The 14,865-nt window shown below is 37.1% G+C and overlaps 1 protein-coding gene across 1 annotated transcript in view; it reads right to left on the bottom strand.

Annotated features, from left to right (window-relative positions):
* The window catches only part of COLEC10 (collectin subfamily member 10), a gene marked incomplete at its 5' end in the record, with an annotated part of 40,829 nt that overhangs the window by 19,804 nt on the left and 6,160 nt on the right, over nt 1-14,865 (bottom strand). Inside the window, 2 exons of the mRNA XM_080909383.1 lie at nt 159-230; nt 3,488-3,559. Coding sequence (XP_080765509.1) covers nt 159-230; nt 3,488-3,559 — 144 coding nt within the window. The remainder of the gene's footprint in view (nt 1-158; nt 231-3,487; nt 3,560-14,865) is intronic.

The raw sequence follows: 14,865 nt of genomic DNA, 5'->3' as shown, positions 1-14,865 counted from the left end.
TATATTAGTTGTATAAGACTCAAGTTCAGAGGATAGAATGAACACTATTTTAAAATAGGAAAGTGATAACTTTCATGACATAAAACATTAAAAGAATGTGTTCACTATTGCTCCTCTATGGCTTTAGTTTGTACTGCCAAATATCATGGCCAACTTACCCTTCTTGCCAATAGGGCCAGACTTGCCAATATTGCCCTGGGCTCCCATATCACCCAGCTCTCCTTTAACTCCTGAAAAACAAAGCATGCCATTATTAGAGATGAAGCTTTCTCCTTCCTTTAAAGATGACTATCATAATCTGTAATTCAAAGAAATAGCAACAGACATTTATATTTATTTATATTAGGTATCATTTATATATTAGGCATATATTAAGATATTAAATATCTTAGGCAAAATGTATATTATATAGAATTCTACATAGAAAATTTATCATATATTTTATATATAATTCTCCCATATATAATATATATGTATATTATTATCTCTTTCTGTCTCTGTCTCTCTGTTTCTCTGTCTCCCTCCCTCCTTCTCTCTGTCTCTCTGTCTCTTTCTCTGTCTCTCTCTCTCTCTCTCTCTCTCTCTCTCTCTCTCTCTCTCTCTCTCTCTCTCCATAAGCTGCCTAATTGAGATGGTTAGTTTTTTCAACAATTAGGTTGACCTGGGGGCATATCTGTTGGTGTTGTTCTGATTATCTTCATTGATGGAGGAAGACTCATTTATTGTGGATTACACCATTCTTTGGAATTAGGCTTGGAGTATAAACACACATAAAAGAAAAAAGTTGGCTGGGCACACACACACTTGCATTCCTTGCTGTCTGTTACTGATTATGAATGTAATGTGCTAAGATCTCTAAAGCATCAACAGCTGTGGTTTCTTGCCCATGATAGTCTGTGATTTAGAACCATGAACAAAAACACTTTCCCTTTAAAATGGCATTTGTCAAAATATTTCATCATAATATGGAAAATGAACCCAAGGATATATATATATATATATATATATATATATATATATATATATATATATATATATCCAATACTAATATGCATATACTATGTTTAAACAGAGTTAGAAGGTATCTATTAGTTGAAATGTGATGATTCTGACAATTCCGGGCATGTTGGTGTTAAAATATTTTCTGCAGAAATGTTAAAGTCCACAGCAGAAGGTCTATAAAATAAAAGGTAGATGAGTAGCAGAGTAAGCTTCTATTTTGTTTTAGATAGGTTTGCCTCTAGACACAGTTCTGGTTTTGCCTTGGGATTGATTTCTTTCTCTGCTTTCAAACAAGGTTTGACAGATTTTAGCTACCTCAGAACAGGGAAGAGGATGCTCAGCCATGGAGCCTAGTGATGAAAGAGACATTAGAAATATTTTTGCTAAAGTTTTGTTGCTTACTTTTTGTCTTTGGAGACAGCATCTCACACTGTAACCCAGACTGGCCTGGAGTTCACTTAGAGTGCCAGGTTGACCTCAAAGTCAGCAGTTCTGCCTCAAGTCTGGATGGTAGGAATGCAGATGTGCCCCATTACAGCTTGCTTTACTGTTGAGCTTAAAGTCTTACAACAAATAATCATCAGGAATCCCTACACTATTGTAAAGTTGTTGTTTAAAGGATGGCTACAGTGGTGCTCACATTTAAGCCCATTACTCAGGAGCAGAGGCACGAAAATGTCTATAAGCAAAAGGCTCGCATAGTCTAGATAGCAAATGTTGGACTAGCCAAAGTTACTATGAGAACACTCGTAAACTACAAGCAAAAACCAACCAACTAACTAAAGAAGAAAGAAAAACAAACAAAACAAAACAACAAAAAGTCAAAAAGCATAAAAGAAAATGAAGCCAAACTGAACCAAAAATTAAAGACAGAAACTTAACAAATCATTAACAAAAAGTGATACTATAAAATATTCACTAGTGACAAATCTTTATTTTTGTGAGAATAACTTAGCAATGAACATAAGAACTTCTAGAAGGACACAGTCTTTCTCAGACTGAGGTTATAAGGTCTTAGGAGTTGGTTCCACACTTTAAATGAACTCAAATTTAAAACAAGTGGTTTATGGGTACCATTCAGTAAGAGAGGGAACAACTCAGGTGTTTAGAAGATTCATGGTGGTGACCCAAAGCCTTTGTTTATTGACTTACTTTACTAAGGTTTACTCTTAGGTTTATTCATGAAAACATCCAGGTAGCTTTTGTGTTACTGTTGTTTGACTTGTTTTCTCTTCCTACAGGACTCTCCATTGGCCTTTTACATAATTCTTTATTATAAGGAAAAAAAGTAGTAAAGGAATACAGAGATTGGGAAAAGATAAGCATTTCAAGGGACCAGGCAGCCCTTTCCATGAATGCACATTTATTTTTTCCCAGGATATATATTTTCATTGATTATTTGGGAATTTCCCATCATGCCCCCCATTGCACTCAATTTCTACTCCTTCCATGTCATTCTCAACCATTGTGACCCCCCTCAAAAAGGTAAAGATGACACCTAATTTATGTTGTTTTTCTAGTCACATTGACAAACTCACAGTGTCCAGCCTCTTATAAAAAGAACTGAGTCCCTCTTTTGTATCCTGCAGCCTTCGATAGCTAGAAGCCATCGAAGCTATAACACCTATGTTTCTTAAAACTTGTCTATTGAGTACACATGGAGAGAGACCCATGGCTCCAGTTGTGTGTGTAGCAGAAAATAGCATTGTCTGTCATCAATGGGAGGAGAGGTCTTTGTCCAGTGAAGGTGTGTTTTCCCTATGTAGGGGAATGCCAAGGTGCTGAGGTGGAGTGGGTGATTGGGGGAGTGTACACCTTCATGGCAACAAGTGGAGGGGGGAGGGGGTATTGGAGTGGGGAAAATAACATTTGAAATGTAAATACAGAGAATATCACAAAAATAAATTTAAAAAGAGAAAAGAAAAAAAAGAACTTGTCATCTGAGATTTTTCTCAGAGACTGCTACTGAGCCACAGAGTCTGAACAGCCTTAATGATACATTTGAGAAATAGGCCAGAGTCCAGCCTTCGGACAAGTCCATAAGGGCCTTGGCTGGTCAGGTAACTTATACCTCTAACACATAATACCTAACTCTGGAGCAGAGAGCTTGTGAAACTGCTAATTTCTATGACATGAGCAGTGGTGGGGAGAGAGAGAGAAAGAGACAGACAGAGAGAGAGACAGAGGCAGATAGAGACACAGAGACACAGAGAGAGGAGATTAGATAGATAGATAGATAGATAGATAGATAGATAGATAGATAGATAGATAGATAGATAGATAGATAGATATACAGACAGATGAATGAACAGATAGACGGATGGATGGATGGATGGATGGATGGATGGATGGATGGATGGATGGATGGATGGATGGAGGGAGGGATAGATGGATAGAGGGATACATGGATAGAGGGATAGAGGGATAGACAGATAGACAGAAAACATTGCACTTTAGACTGGCAATGTCTGACAGGCTCACCTACCTTTTGGTCCCTGGCGTCCCACTTTGCCATCCTTCCCTCCTTCTCCTGTGTCACCTCTTTCACCATCGTCTCCTGTTGAAACAAAGCAAGAGAGAGTAGGTCTTCTCAACTGAGGACTAAGCTCAATCTCCCCAGGGGAAGGAGACCATATCAAAATGCCCTTGCAACTTGGATATGAGAATGTACCTAGGCCACGAGGACTGGACAGCTGGAAAGAAGGGATGTCCATTGTAATCACCATAGCAGTTGTGGTTACCTGCACTGGGTTTACATAACTGTGACTGTCAACAATATGCCATGGCTGGGGGAGGAGCTCGTAGATTCCTGACCCTCATTGCTAAACTCTTGGCTATTTGTAGATGCTAGGAGTTCAGAAGGGGGATATTGTTTTTACCTTTGAAGCCACTGCTGAGCCCACAAGGCTCAAATTCATAAACTTGCGGTCACCCAGAAAGCCTTGCAGGAAATAGAAATGAATGTGTGAAGAAAATTGTGAGGAAAAGGAGAGGTGATGGGGTGGAAGGCGGTTAGATGTTAGGGCAGTGTTTCATTACAGCATCATATAATCTCTGTCCTCAAAATTATTAAATAATTAATTAATAAATCGATGTAAAAGAACGTTGCAGTATATCTTTTTCTTTCAGCATTAGAGGGACACACAATTTGAGGCATAGATTGGGAAGCTGATAATAGGAGACTAGGAATAGCAAACAGCTGACAAGCAGCCGCATGTGACAGTCACAGCCACAGCCACCAATGACCTTAACAACTCAAACTGATTGAATGGATATTTTACTGAACCTTTTACTGAAATGGAATATGATTCCCAAGGCACAGATTATCATATCATGCTACTGACTAATAGTTTGTTTGATTCCCTGGTAAATTGCTGATACAGCTTATAGATTTTGGAGGAAGATGAGTCCATACTTAGTCCCAGCTCCTTTATTACCTTCCTGGAAAAACATAAACAAATGGCTCTTCTTTCTGATAATAACGTGTGGGCCATTAAAAAATTTCCATAGACCAATATACACAGAAGGCAGGAACACAACTGCTGTGTAATTATGGCGGCTGCTGTTACTCTATCCTGTATTCTGTGTTTTCTTATCATCAGTGTGGGGTATTACCTGCCCGCCCTGACTGGTCCAGTTGTTTTATAATCAACAAAGTAAGCACTTGAATGTGCTTTGGAAATAAAGAGCATAAAACATACCATGTTGTGACTATATACCCACACTGTCACCATGGCAATCTCAGGGTAGTGAAAGCATGAAGAATGATGGAGATCATCCAAGCATCTGGCTGTTTTATAAGACTGACTACAAGATCCTTCTAGAACTTGCCTTACAAAGGTGCTTCGATGATCTCTGTGGTCAGACTAAAGGAGTTGAGTTTGAACTGGATGGTATTTTTCCAGTGACAGGGTGGCCGGGGTGGTGTTTATTTAGCAAGGTCAATATGGGCTGTGCACTTGAGCTAAGGATTTTGACATGGCATTATGGTAATTCCAGGATGTAGAAGCTATTCTTACTCCATTCATAAATTAAAACAAAAAAAAGACAACAACAGCAAAAATACCAACAACAAAATACCCACCAAGATGCTGTGTGGTTAAGATACTTCTGAATTATAGCAGGACTCTGAGTATCAAGTAAGAATTCTCCCATGTCTGTTTCTATCCTCCCCATGTGAATTTGATGCATTCTTCTTAGTTTGTAGAGAGACAACAGAAAGTTACTTGGGAAAAAAAGTGACACTACCTTCTGAACAATAAAGACAGCAGGGATTATGTCAGTATTCAAATGACTTAATTCATACAGAATGTACCCCAGAGGTAGAATTTGTATGATCTGATTTTCATGGTGAGCAATTCTAAATTCTGAGAGTTCCTTTATTTTTCCAGCATTGTTTCAGTCAGTGGTAGAATGTGCTTTGTGTGTGAGGGCACATGCATGTGTTTTTTCCAGAAGACTCACTCCCCCAACTTTTTATTTGTTCTTTCCTTTCTTTCCTCATATAATGTCCAATGTAACATAATATAGGAAGCGATTGTCTTCTCTATTATTGGAAGACTAAGCTAAATTCTGGCTACCTTTTTATATTTAATGTGCCAGCTCATCTCTGCTTAGATCTCACATTCAGTCCTCTGAGAGCTGAGGGATAGGCTGCCATCTGAAACAATTTTTTTTTGTTTGCACTTAGAGAATTTAGCACGGTCTGATGCTCCAAATGTGATGGGATTGGCTACACTTTGTATGAGCCATATGACACTTTACAAATGTTATGATAGTGTTACTGAATATTATGAGGCAAAGTGTCTTTCTATGTGACATGTACTCTGTTATCTGATCCCCATGGTAACCTTTCAGAAGGATGCTATCCTCAGCTCCATTTTACAGATGAAATGAGGTTAAGAAGAGGTGAGGTAACATCTATTTGGTTATAGAATGTGGAATGGTAGCATTGGGATTTATATTTTGGATATCTTTCCTCAAAGCCCATGTTCTGCACAGGTGGAGTGATTTTAAATGGATTTCTATTCTCACATTCCCAGGACCTGGATTGTAGATACACACAATGGGACTAAAGAGACACCTGCTCAGGAAAGACTAAGATCATAAAGCCACATGGATGTGGATATTGGTACCATTATTTTCCCCTTTCTTCCTCCCCTCCCTGGGATCTTTCCCATTCATCTCCAAGCAAGTGTCTCACTGGAGGAGGCAAGGTGAGTGATTTAGTCATTTGCTGCTCCCTGGTGGCTTCTGATGAAAGCTTCTGGAAGACAGTCTCAGGATTATGGTTCTTGTGACCTATATGATGGCACCAGCCTGCCTGCTAGAGCTGAAGGAAACAATGTGTGTCTTCAGCTTCCACTTGGGTCCTGGTTGTTTAATCTTTGAGTTACTTTAGTGAAAACAGAAGGGAGACATAAAAAAATAAGCACTGGGAAGGAGCCCCACATCTCAATGTTGTCTTTTAGTCTCCTGGAAAAATTGTATGAGATTCCTTCATTAAAAAAAAAAAAAAAAAAAACTACTTACATTTAAAAAAATCAAGATAAGCTAAACTATAAATTATTATAATTATTTTGGGAATGCTAAATAAAATCACTGGAAACAGTGTCTTTTCTATTGTTAAAGTAATCTTAGAGACAGGAGAGAAGTTGTTAGCAATATTTCCCCTGATCACACTTAGAACTGGGTGGGGCCTGAGGCATGAGACCCCCCTGTAAGGATGTACTCAGTCCTAAAGCAAGCTCCTCACCCCTCCTTGCATTTTGTTTCAAAATTTACCAATTCTGTCTCCTGTTTTGAAGCTCTCAGTAGAAGGACTGAGAAGGCTCATGAGTCTCAGGAAATAAGGTTGTTATACTGGAACTGCACTTTCTCTTCTCCAGGTATTTCTCCACGTATTTGTTACTGAAATACGAGGGCCTGCTTGCTATCTCCAGGTTTTTGCCTTCTTCTGTTTATCTATTTATGTATTCCCCCAGTGCCTTTATCTGCCTCCCCATCTACCACGAGTTCTTTCAACTCAATCCTTTCTATACAGCTCCCCCTGAGGCACAGGGAACAGATTGAATTGCTGAAAATTCTCATATCAACTCTCTGAGTCTTATTTTTTTCATCTTTAAAAGGGAGAAAAATCCCACTTACACCTTAGGACAGTTTTAAATTAAAGGTATCTCATCCAGTGGGCGAAGAGTATTCAGCTACTTTTTAGGTGTGCTCTACTGTTTATGTTTTACTGGGGAGTTAAAAAGTGATTATCTGTATGTATTTACCACCTCAACCTCTACCCTGTTACTTTATTACATTTTTCTTGACTGCATGTTTGTTTTTACTTTATACTATGAAATTTTTACATACTTAAAGTTGAAGGACACATATAATATTGCTATTAGCTTCATGTCACTACCTTAACTACTTTTTGCTGAATTAAAAATATCCAATTACAGACATGACAACATATGGTTTTTAAATATGCTGACAAATGTCTGAAGGCTAGGGACAGCCGCCTATGTAAGCACATTGCTATTATAACAATATTGCTCTTTATTCAAGTCCTTGATGAGCTCTGCCTCATAGAATTCTATTGGTTCCACTCATAGTCTGCCTATATGATTGTGCTCCTACAATTTCATCTAGTAAGTAGGAGAAATGAACAGTTAGAAAGAGAAGCCAACATTCACAGGAGTGAACGTGAGCCCTTTGAAAACTAATCATGAACAATTATGTCATCTTTACTTTCTGCTGAAACAACTACTAATAGAATAAAGGGGTTGGGGCAGACAAATTTCTACTGGTCATTTATAGACAGCAATAATCCCGAGAAGGTTGGGTATGAACTGATTATATCCATAGGTTTCCATCTTCCACATCAAGAGTCTCACCTCCCATTACATCACTAATCTTCTGCTAGACTTTGGATGGAAAGAAGTGTCCTGCAGTCCATGTGTTAAAAATTCAGGAGATGGTGAAATCTTTAGCAATTCGGGCCTAACATGATGTTCTTTAGTCATTTGGAATATTCTCTTCAGGGAGATTTAGGTATCCTTCTTCTTTTGTTTTTAGTCCATAAACTCAGCAGTTTGCTTTTCTATGACCTCTGCCATTGTCATGTTTGCCAGCACTTGTGGCCAAACATCATGGGTTTCCTCTGGTGCTAAGCACTGAAGTAAATCTCTTTACATGTTAGTTATAGCAGGCATTCTGTTACAGTCATGGAAAGCTAATTCTTCCGGGCTTACAGTACAAAAGAGCCAGGTGCATCTCAATTAACCGGGACTCTTGTCCTTAAGTAGGAAGGTGGCTGCAGAGAGGAGCTTACAAGATCAACAGTAACACTTCAAGAAGATGTGACTTTGTACTATTGATTCATGAAAAGTTTCAGCATGAACAAATTAAAAATATTGATGAGTTCTGAAATGCCAATTTACCGAGTTAGGTGTCAGGAAAGAATGAAGCCCTGCTAGAGCCACAGTCTTGAGCAACTTGCTCTGGGATGAGTCTTCCTGCCTTGGCTTTGCTCTGCTCTATAATTGGATTGGAGATCCATTGAAGATGGTGTTTTGAGGAATTGAATACTAAACCAATTTTAAATTTCTGTGTAAAAATAAGCAAGCCCATTTGTCTAAAAAAATGATATTTGCTAAGGGCTCCAGCTTTGGGAAGCACATGTTATTAAGTGCTGGGATATGCATTCAAATATGTACATATAAATGTACATTTATATATATTTTGGATATACATATATGAGATAGGCTCAAACTTTAAATTTCCCAAATAAAAGCTCCATAATCACATGCTAAATAATGTATAGTTCCACTTCATTAAATTATTGCATTTAATAAATAATTAACTTACAATCATTTAAACAAATAACTTGTTAAATTTAATCAATCATATAAACGTAAATTAAATATTATATTAAACAATTAACTTCTATTATTCAGAATTTTTTATTGAGAGTAGAACTACTTTATTATGGAACCACTTGAAGATTATATGAGATTATGGTTCATCAAACTCACAGTGGAGTCTTTGGATCAAATGTGTTCCATCTATAAATATTATGTATATACTGATGTCATCCATTGATTTTACTCTCTTGGTACATTTTTTCTGGGATTCTGATAACATGTGACCTTATAATGAACCACGAATCTCAATTTAGGGATTTTAATTAGCACATCCATAAAGTAGAGGAGAATCCATTTGTCTTTAGTTGTTCCAAAGAAGATACTGAATAGATCCTAACAGCACAAAAAAGAAGAAGCTTTACATTGTCAGAACTACAGAGGAGAACAAAGCCAAGGCAAGACATGTTAGCCCAGAACAAGTTGGACAAGCATGTGGCTTTACAATGGCTCCATTTCTTCCTGATACAGGAGTCTGTAAATTGGCATTCTTTCTTTTGTTCACTGTTTGTGCTTGGGTTGGATTCTTTCACTTGCTAATACAAGTTTCTCAATAATATAATAACTAGACAATGATTAAGATAACAACATCCTTCTCAATGGCAAGGGCACAGCAGCAGGAAGCCAAAAATCAGTAACAAATGCTAAAAGAATCTGCTACAGGAATAGAAAAGAGCCACCCGCCTCCATCTGCCCACGTCCCCAGCTCTCTCTTGCTTTTGTTAGGGAAAAGTAGAATCTCTGAGAAGGATTCCAGTAGATCTACATCTAAGACAGGTACACAAAAATGAACCAATGTATAGTTTTGTTAGTATATTATAACAAGTGTGTGCTAACATGTTATCACCAATAAGAGCTCATGTGAATTTTTATATTCTATTGGGTTTCTGACAGTCAGAGGTCAAGAGCCTTCTAGGTACAGGTATGCCTATGTAAGGATTGTACTTTAGCACAGGGAAATAATGGTGTTCCCTGAAGGGTATTCCTTCAGCACCTCATAGCTTCCTACTATAAGGTGTCATCCCAATATTGAATAGATCTGAAATGACAAACTGTCTTCTTTGCATTCCTAGCACTTGGCACCAACACTGAGCTGCAGTAGGTGCCTTCTCAATAAGTGTTCTTGCAATGAAAGGAGTAACATCCCTAAAGACAAGATAAATAAATGTAAGCTTAATGACAGTACAGTTAAATGAATTTGTGATTGATTGAAATGTCATTCCCTATACTGGCTGATGAATGAATTGGCCTCAGTCTGTGGTTACAGCCTATAAAGCAATAAAGCAGCCTAGGAAAATGCACAGAACACGACTCCTGCTACTGCCCTGCAGTGCTTTTGTCTCTTCCTCTAATTTATTTTTTCTTCCAATATTTCCATCATGCTCAAATGTCCGAGGCTCAACAGTCAAACCTGTTTTGATAATTTATCCTTCCTCAGGCCCTTCTTCATTTGTATGTTTTCTCATTTTCTACCTTTCTTTTTTTCTCTTGTTCTGTTATCTCTGTTTTACCCTATCAGGCCCCAGTTCTTCCCCATTGTAGATAATTCATAAATGGCCTTTAAGATGTTTGACCAATCAATACACCCAATACAATTAGAATAGGTTCTTTTCCACAAACCATTGAAATACCAGTTTATGTGAATCCAAACTTCACTTTATCAAACTATCTTGCAAATGAATCTTAAAAGTCATATTTTCACTGTTACTCCCTCATTCTAAATGTTCTAGCAGTTTCTGTAGGGTAAGGCACACTTAGTCTAGTATGTGGCTTTTCAGATTGACATCAAGGAAATTCTTCCATCTTATTTTATGGTCTTGACTTGTACAATCTCTTCTTGACCAAGTAGTTTGTTTCCTGATCATCAAAATGCCCTTGAGCTCTTGCTGTTACTGAATGCCACATATACTTTCTTTCTGAGTGAAATTTGTCCATATAAAGAAAACGAAAGTCTTAAAATATAGGTCAGACATAAGGACCTGGTGAGAGTTTAAAGTAAATATGCATGAGTTTATGAAGGCTATAAACAAATGTCAAATAAAAGTGAGTACTTGATATAAGAAATAAGTAATTGTAATGTTCAAAGAACCTGAAAAAATTCCATTTCAAGTAGGCATAAATGATCTTAAAAGATTACTCAAAAGTTTTAATAACAAATACTTGATGAAAAATGTAATATATACATATATGTGTATGTGTATGCATATATATCATATATCATATCAATATCATACATTATATATTCCTCTATAAGTATTTATGCTATATTTTATAACAGATCCAAAGAACACATATATAGTGTTGAAGCTTCTCATTCATGGTTCTTGACAACAGAAATACATGTAGAAAATCATATGGAAATAAGATTAAAGTGCATGTACTGAAGAAATACAGAATCTACAGGTCTGTCAGCCTGACTGCTGTGGAGAATAATAGGGAAAGATTAAAAATTTAAAGGCTGCCTAGGCTGCATAATGAGTTAAAGGTTAGCCTGAGCAACTTAATAAGCCCTGTAAAAGACAGGCCACCAAGATTGCTCACTAAGTAAAGATACTTGCTGCTAAGCTTGAGGGTCCAAGTTCCATCCCTGAAACCATATGTGAATGGAGACAGAAGACTTGTGAAAGCTGTTCTTTGACCTCCACACATGGCATGTATAAATACAAAAAATAAATATGTAGATATGAAATAAATTATTTTTCAAGCAAAGAGAGCTAAATATATGGTTAATTGATAGAGTACATGCCTAGACGTGAGTGGTGTACTAGGTTGAGTTCCTAGCATTGAAAAAGAAAACCAATCAAAGCAGAAAAATATATGCTAGTTTACTTCCAGGGACTTTTTTTATAGACATAATTAAATGTATACACACACACAATAACGTTTGGAGTTAAAAATCAGAAACTGCAAACACCTGAAAGTATGTCAGTATGACATCAATTGGAACAATAATTAACATTATATTTCAGTGAGTACAGTAATATTCAAATACAATGCCGTTTTATACTGATAGTCAAAACTATGGGTGAGAGAGGGTGATCTTGATTCTAGTATTATGTCTTCTAGAGTATACAGTATGACAGTATTTAAAGAATAAACGTAAGTGAATAAATCTACAGAAAAGCCCCAGCAAGAGATATGGATCCAGAAATAGAACGTAGAAGTCTATTGGCTTCTCTTTGTACAGAGCCTCTTCAAAATCCTCTCATGATAGAAAACGTTGCCAAAAATAACGAAAAAGTGCTACACCTTTCCCCCTTCTTTCTAAATCCTGCCTATATATTCTGTCTTAATTCTTTCATTATCAAAGCTTGTTGATAAAACTGTTTCCTTGGTAACAGGCCATCTGGTTCCTTAGTACTACTTTCTTATTGATGCCATGACATATTATTTAAGGAACGCACTCATATTTAAATTGGAATTATTGCCCACTACTTAATTAACTAGACATTTTGCTTTTGTCAAATACTGGATGTCAGACATCATTCAGAGTATCAGTTTTACTTATGTATTTATTGAGCAGATATCTGCTGCATTTGTGCTTGGTTGGCTATCCAGCTTTGTATTGAGCTCAAAGGATTTTAACATTGAATTAAGGAAAACCTGATCTGTGCCTAAGACTTTGGTGGAGAATCTTTGAACAATGTCTTTTTAATGCTGTCTAACAAGTAACTGTGTAGTGACTCTGGAGTGAGGACACTGGTCCATACATCTGTGAGATATCGTAGATGAATTCAGTGCAGTTGGTTTCCTTTCCAAGGACCCTACCTCATGCTATACTTGTATTTTTTGCTATACTTATAGAACGAAAAGAAGAGGACATTGTGGAATATGCGGTGTTAGGATGGATTTTGGGTGACTCAGAAGATAGACACAGAGACTCTGTAATTCTGGACATCAGTTGTACATACACTCCTGTGTTCAGAATTAAAATATTAAAGAATCAAGGATATTAGAGAACAAAGAACAACAGGAAACTGCATGCTAGTATAATATGGTATTTCTTCACCTCAGAAAGACAAGGTAAGAAAAGTACTATAAAACCTATCAAACTGGGAATTCACCATTTTTTCCATTTTACTTTCTTTTTATAGACTTTTTATTCAGTGTGTTCTGATTACAATTTCTCCTCCATTGACTCCTCCGAGATTCTCTCCCACACTTTCCCACACATCTGAATCCACATGATTTCTGTCTTTCCTTAGAAAACAAACAGGCCACTGTATCCAGGGAAGCAGGTAGGATGACTGCAGATCTTCACCTGTTCCTCTACTCCCTCAAATTGAGTCCCCAAGTCCCATCCTCATTTCTGCAACAGACACTTGCTGTGGCCTCCCCTTCTCTCTGCATACTTCTCCACAGAACTTTCCAGAACCTGGAACTTCAATAATCACACCTATCTAGGATCTAGAAATGAAAGAAGAAACAATAAAGAAATCAGAAAGTGAGACAACCTTGGAGAGAGAAAACCTAGGAAAGAGATCAGGAGTCATAGATGCAAGCATCACCAACAGAATACAAGAGATTAAGGAAAAAATCTCAGGTACAGAAGATAGCATAGAAAACATTGACAATAGTCAAAGAAAATGCAAAAAGCAAAAAAGCAAAAAGCTCATAACCAAAAACATCAGGAAATCTAGGACACAATGAGAAGACCAAACCTAAGGATAATAGGTGTAGAAGAGATCAAAGTATCTGACTTAGCAACTTATACCCCAAAAGACAAATATGGTATTTGTTAGCTTATATGTGAATGTTAACTTTTAAGTTTTTGAAAAGCTAGCTACAATGATGCTAATCTTAATTTGGAAAAGGAAATGTCATCTTAGGTCTGTAGCAACATAGAAAATATATCATGTTCCCTGCATTGTGACTTTGCTTCCTTCCTGATAGTGGTTTGGTCCATGTATTCAGCACTGACTTTACCTCACCATCCTTGAAAGACTGCCTGCCTTACCCCTTGAGGAATGAAGTGACCAATAGGATGACACTGGTAAATTAATATTGCCAGATGTCCATTTTCTGAGGGGACTTTCAGTTTGTCTTCTTCAATATTCCTATGCCTACCTCATTACATTTTGAGTTTGCAGAAACATGAGTCACATACCATTCATTGCCTTGTACTCAGGTGGCCCAAAAGATGGTCCAATGACACAAAGGTTACTTTAAGTTTACTCTCTAAATAGTGCTGTTTTTCCTAGACAGTGGTTCATTTTAGGAATGGCAAAACACCACCACTATTGAAAATATTGTTTTACTTCATCAAACACTGTTTCTTACCATGTCAACACTTTGGCTCACAACAAGTGAATGGATCTAGAAGACTTTGAGTACAAGGTGTAGTTACTTGTCACTTTGTTAAAGGAGTTGGTATCAGTGGCCCACTGATTCCTCATCAGGAAGGGCTAGTCCTTTTGATGTGACACAATTCAATTAATAGCTACCATATCAGTAATGCTTACATGAGCAATAGGTCATGGTGTTAAGGCAGGAGAATTAGGTAGATTTCATTTCTCTTTAAAACACATGCCCATAGTAGCTCAGTAGAAACATAATCAAAATCAGTGCCCGAGTTTCAAAGAGAAGATCTTCGAAACAAGGGCTGTGATTCCCCTATGTGTCAGCAGCACTAAAAATGAAATAGCGGATGAGCATTTCAGTAAACTCTAAAGTGGTATGCAAATAATTTACTAAAAAGATACAACTACGTAGTCAAGTGGCCACAGGGGACCTGAAATGATGCTTACAGAGTTCTCAAATCAAGCACAATCACAGTAAATAACCCTCAAATATTAAATTATTTAGACGACATTTCTCTTGACTATCTGGAGTTCAGAATTTTACTACATGTATTTACAACCCATCCCTAAAAGAGCAAAGATAGCTGTAAAATGTAATTTAGAAGACTTTTATGATATGATAGGAGATTGCAGATCCTAATGATTCTGCCTGC

The sequence above is a fragment of the Micromys minutus genome, assembly GCF_963924665.1.
Source record: "Micromys minutus genome assembly, chromosome: 33".
NCBI classification, from domain to species: Eukaryota; Metazoa; Chordata; class Mammalia; order Rodentia; family Muridae; genus Micromys; species Micromys minutus.
This window is presented reverse-complemented; position numbering and strand designations above follow the sequence as displayed.